Source organism: Dendropsophus ebraccatus, chromosome 8 (assembly GCF_027789765.1).
Source record: "Dendropsophus ebraccatus isolate aDenEbr1 chromosome 8, aDenEbr1.pat, whole genome shotgun sequence".
NCBI lineage: Eukaryota > Metazoa > Chordata > Amphibia > Anura > Hylidae > Dendropsophus > Dendropsophus ebraccatus.
The window spans coordinates 97968387-97974386 of NC_091461.1; the positions used below are offsets into that span (position 1 = coordinate 97968387).

Consider the following 6000-nt stretch of genomic DNA (forward strand, 5'->3'; position numbering starts at 1 on the left):
ACACACACCAGAGATACACTTAAGAATAGCAGTCAGGCAGCAAACGTTCACAGATATCATCCATAAGCCATAGTCACCATCATCCAGCTTCTAGGCCCATTGTTTACCTGGCATCCGTCTATCCCTGAATGCATATAACCTATGGCATATAACTAGAGATGAGCGAACCGGGTTCGGGTTCGAGTCCATCCGAACCCGAACGATCGGCATTTGATTAGCTGGGGCTGCTAAAGTTGGATAAAGCTCTAAGGTTGTCTGGAAAACATGGATACAGCCAATGACTATATCCATGATTTCCACATAGCCTTAGGGCTTTATCCAACTTCAGCAGCCACCGCTAATCAAATGCCGATCGTTCGGGTTCGGATGGACTCGAGCATGCTCCAGGTTCGCTCATCTCTACATATAATCTATTTCCCTCTATAACACTTGTCATATTTACTTCCATCACCTTCTTGCTGTCTAAGGATACAGGGCACAATAATATACCTGGATATTAAAGGTTCACCATTTATCATTAGTATTATGAATTTTCCTATTAATGGTGCGTTCACACCTACAGGATCTGCAGCTGATTTTCTGCAGCAGATTTCATTTAAATAACTGAACACAGCATCAAATCTGCTGCAGATCTGCTGCAGATCCTGTAGGTGTGAACGCACCCTAAACAGAGAAGGTAGAATACAACAAACAAAAACAAGGTTATAACCTGTACATGCCGTCTACTTATAATCGCCAAATAGTATATACAACCCGTATAACAATTCACAATGACAAACAGGACGTCTGGGAACAATTTCTGAGGGACTCTAATATAGTAACACTGAAGCCGACAATTGTCATTACTCGGCCTTGTTTTCGGATGACACATCATTATGTCCACGGTCACATCTATTAAAGTATTATCCGTGCACAGCTGCATACAAAGAGCGCGGCGCTGCCCATTCACTGCTATGGCACACGCTGCCTCTGACTATAGCTTCAATAGGCAACATTTATGCTGCGTTTACAAGGAACGATTATCGTGCAAATTCGCACGATAACAATCGAATTCGAACAATAATCGTTCCGTGTAAACGCAGCGAACGATCAAATGACGAACGAGAAATCGTTCATTCATACCTTACCTGCTCGGCGTAGCGGGTGTTCGAAATCCCCGGCTCCCCTCTTCAGTGCATTGATTGGCTGAAGAGGGGAGCCGGGAATTTCAAACAGCACCTCTTCAGCCAATCAGTGCTCCTCTTCAGCACTGATTGGCTGAAGAGGAGCCGTTTGAAATTCCCGCCTCCCCTCTTCAGTCAATCAATGCAATGAAGAGGGGAGCCGGGGATTTCGAACACCCGCTACGCCGAGCAGGTAAGGTATGCTCGCGGCGAGGGCAATCGGAGCGGCGGTGGCGGCGATCGAGCCGGCGAGGGGCCGGGCTGCGGATGAGCGAGGGGCCGGGCTGCGGATGAGCGAGGGGCCGGGCTGCGGATGAGCGAGGGGCCGGGCTGCGGATGAGCGAGGGGCCGGGCTGCGGATGAGCGAGGGGCCGGGCTGCGGACGATCTTAAAACGATCGCAAAACGATATATTGTACCGTCTAAACGCTGATCGTTATGAAAAAAAAAAATCGTTACTCCGACATCGTTGATCGTACGATCGGCCGAATTATACTTCCGTGTAAACGCAGCATTACATCCACTGATCAGTGCACAGATGGCAATGATCAGCGCTGATACTCCTGGTCTGTCTCTTCACATGTAATGTCAATCCATTTACTAAAACAGTGCTCTCCAATTTGTCAAACTGTTGCACAATGACAACTTACATCTGTCAGAGAATGCTGGGACTTGTAGTTTCTCAACCACTGGTGAGATATAGTGACGATGGTTGTACTAGAAGAGACCCAACAGTTCTTGGTGATCATTTATAGAAACATACAGACTCAACATAAGGTTGTTTTCCCACTTTCTGTAACCTTTAGTATAGACTTATGCTGTCTCGTACAGAAATACATATACAGACATTATAGACAAGTATGCAGGCAGGCAGGGGAAACTCAATATTCTGAATCATCATTCAGGACACAATCTCAGCTTTTGTGTCCCCCTGCCTTCTACCTGAGGTGCAGCATGCAAACAAAAGACTCCCTATTGATGCTCATGGTCGAATAGCATCCAGGGATGGATTTCTGCCAGTAACACAGGGTTCTCATAGTGTTCCAGGTGAGCAGCAACAAGAACAAGGGAAGCGACAAAGCCGAGGGGTGAAAACCTGGCATAGAAGTGCACTTAGAGAGACCTACCGCATGCACTTCAATAACCAAACTACAGTAGCACTGCCACCCAGCTTTACCTGGATAGCAGCACTGTCTCAGGAAGCAATATACCCGCCATGCCCAGACAGCCATGTAAGGGTCCTATTACACCAGCAGATTGTGACAGATTTTTTGAGCCAAAGCCAGGAACGGACTGTAAACAGAAAACAGGTCATAAAGATAAGACTGAGATTTCTCCTATTTTCCAATCCTTTCCTGAATTTGGCTTAAAAAAAAAAAATCTGTCAGATAATGTAATAGAGCCCTAAGGGGCCCTATTACACGGGACTAATATCGTGCGAAAAATCGCTATATCGTTCAAATTTAAACGATAATCGTCCTGTGTAAATGCAAACAATCGAAAAATTTCCACATTCGTTCGCTCAAATTCCATATTTTTACTAATCGTTCAGTGTAATTGCACATTGTTCATTGTTTTGCTGGGATCAGAAGGAATAAACGATCATAGTAAGGATTGTAACTAACGACCATCGTTCTGTGTAATATGGTGAACGATTTCTGGTTAACGATAAATAATCTCGTTTGCGATCAGTCGGTAATCGTTAAAAATCGCTACGTGTAAAAGGACCCTAAGACAGGCAATAGCAGCTATAGTGGTTGCCATCCAGCTATTCCTGAAATATCCAAAGCAGAAAAGTAGTTTTCAAAAGCAGACACCAATCTTATATTCATCTAAAAAAGGCCGATGGTCCTTGTTCTAGTCTGCACTATGGAATTCTCATCTCGATTTTAACATGAAATCTGACCAATCAATTATACTAGTCATTAGGCAGAGTTCACACAGAGTATTCTGTGTTTTTAGAATTTGGAGTAGGGACAACACAGAGGAAAAACTATAATAGAGAGATATGCTCCTTCTTGTGCGTTCCGACACCACTCCTGGGTTTGACTAAAAGTACTGACCGAACGTCTGTTACATGTCAAAGAGACTGATAACTGGCTGATCCAACCGCTACATAGCCGCCCTACTAACAGTCTTTGTCTCTATAGCAGTGCTCCCCAGCAGTTGCATCTACTCATCACGCCCTCAAAGTACGATGAGAGTTGTAGTATTCCAGCAGATACGCTGGATTTAAAAGTACACTACAACTCTTAACATGCAGGGCAGCCAGCTGAGAGCTGTAGTCTTGCAATAGACACATGCTGGAGCTCCTGATCTAGGTCACTTGTATTTGTTTCAGCAGCTGCTGTTCATCAGTTGTTCTCTTTACCTACATATTATGGAATGACATCTAGTGATTTCCTATTATGTAACTATCAGGGTGTGTTCACTCCGTCTGGTTTTTAGGTGCAACTATTGAACACAAAGCCAAGGATGTATTAAAAAAAAGGGGGAGGGGGTGAGTAAATAGTTCTCAATGTCTATGGGTGCCTTTACACAGATTTACCTGACAGATTTTTGAAGCCAAAGCCTGGAATGGATTTCAATAGAAAAGAAAACTCAGGCGTTTCCTTTATGACCCGTTCCCTGTTTACAGTCCAGCTTTGGCTTCAAAAGTCTGTCAGATAAATCTCTTTGTGTAAAGGCACCCTTAGTGTCCTCAATGTATTTGTTCCTGACTTTGTATTCAATAGCTCAAGTTAAAAACCAGATTGTGTGAACAAACACTTAGTGAATCTACATCCTTGGTTGCAGTGGGCATGTGGTTTCCAGATACTCCGGCACTGTCCACCATATACAGTCACCACTTACATGCATGCAAACCTGTAAGGGTATGTACATTTAGGACTGGATTTTCTAACAGAATTTCACTAAAAATCTGCATGTACATATATCAATACGGTGCGGACTTCTGTACAGATCTGATGCGGATTCTGTCTTCTATTGTTCAAATCAGCAACCAATGGCATATCAGTTCTGCACGAAAAATGCCATGGGTGTGATATCCCATTGCAGTATACATACCCTTTAACTAGTAATGGCTAAAACATGTAAAATTATATTTAAACCTATATATTCATGATGTAAATATCAGGAAATCACGCTTCGCTGTATCTCTTCTTATACGAGGAGGGCACCCTTGGCTGTACGCATGATGATCCCTAGCATGACAATCACATAGGTGTGTACCAGGCATGCAGCTCTGCCCATCGGCCATCTATAAGGTGACACCCTGCCAGACGTCCTGGCTTAAGAACCTATAGGCCCATGCTGCTCAGTAAGGCTTTGGGAGGGAAGAGCTGATTCAGCAGGTGCAGCACAAAGCAGCTGCCCCTGGCAGGAGGGCTGGCAGGCTGGCAGGGCAGCGGGCTGTCCCACCTCTCCCACCTTGTCTGTATTGGCCGATTAGGTGCTTCCATAATCGGATTGCTTCTAATCTCGGCGTGTCCTTCTCACCGGGTATAATTACATTACACCTCTCCTAGGAGATGATATTATTCCTGCAAGTTATAGACTAAAAAAGGTAAGAACATCACTTTAAATATTTATTCCTTTAAATTATATAATATATATAATATAAAATATAGGATAAGCATTGACAGGTAGATGTAAAGCCTAACCATTTCTAGAAAGAGGACTATGTTATAGGGAGACTCTGTACAGACATATTCTCCAACCTGTGGTGGCTGCAAAACTACAACTCCCAGCATGCCCTGACAGCTGGGAGTTGTAGTGCTGCCACCACAGGTTGGAGAACACTGCTATACAGTAAAATAGATGAAAATATTATAGATACTATGGGCCTCAGTACCACATAACTGCCTGTTTACAGCAACCAATCAGAGCTCAGCTCTCATTTTAGTTTAGCAGTTTGAGAAATGAAAGCTGAGCGCTGATTGGTTGCTATGGGCAACATACGGATCTGCTGTGTCAGTTCATTAAGAAACTTTATTTATAAGCGTACAGTGAGGACAGAGATCAGAGGGACTACCGTATATACCGGCAGCGCTCACCTCATATTGGATGTACTGCTTCCTCCACTCCGGGGTGATGTGAGCGGACAGATGCTCGGCGAACTTCATCCTGAGCCTGGGCCCTCAAGGGCCCGTTCCCGGCCCTCAGGGACCGCCGGCGGTTTCTTCTTTTCCTTCTTCCGCAGCCGCCGCCGCTGCTACCGCTGGTTCCCGGGAACTGCTCCGGCTCATGTGTCCCGCACTGTCCGGTAGCCTCCCGGGCTGGTGCGGCGTGTTGTAAAGCCTTGCTGTGAGCCCGTGAATGTCCCGTGGTGTCGCCTGTCCGTCGGCTCCGTGTAGCGGTCCTGCTGCCCGTGACGCCGCTGTCTGCTCCTCTGACTGTCTCACAGCATCTCCCAGCTCTGCCTCCTCACTGGCCCCGCCGCCATCTTGCCAAAAGTCCCACTGCGTCTGCGCAGTTGCCGCCCCCACACAACGTCAGTGTCATGGTAACCACCTCTCCTAGCGCGGCACGAGAGCTGAGGCTGAGTGGGCGTGGCCTATTCTGCAGCATTGCTTCAAACTAAATTGGTGGTATCTACATAGGGCGGGGCTTGTGGCGGAACCACGCCTGTTTATAGCTATTTGCCGAGACCCGGCAAGTGGGCGTGGTCGTCTTATTTCACGCCCCCTTGTTTTGAAACCTTTTTTTGGGGGCTGAGATGATCTTGAGCCTTGTTGTTTATCCTGCTCTGTGTTCCTATAGCTGACATAGAGGAGATTCTCCCTGCAGACCAATGGCATATTTGCCTAATAAACCCAATTACATAGTTTCTGTTCGGC

At 45.8% G+C, this 6000-nt stretch overlaps 1 protein-coding gene across 2 annotated transcripts in view; it reads right to left on the bottom strand.

Annotated features, from left to right (window-relative positions):
- XPR1 (xenotropic and polytropic retrovirus receptor 1) overlaps positions 1-5674 on the bottom strand; it is a 96209-nt gene extending 90535 nt beyond the window's left edge. The window contains exon 1 of one of the 2 annotated variants that reach the window (XM_069981155.1): positions 5218-5674. In XM_069981155.1, the coding sequence (XP_069837256.1) occupies positions 5218-5286 (69 nt within the window). In that variant the 5' untranslated portion in view covers positions 5287-5674. The remainder of the gene's footprint in view (positions 1-5217) is intronic. The other variant, XM_069981156.1, reaches the window with a different exon arrangement.
- Between the last annotated feature and the right edge of the window lie 326 nt (positions 5675-6000).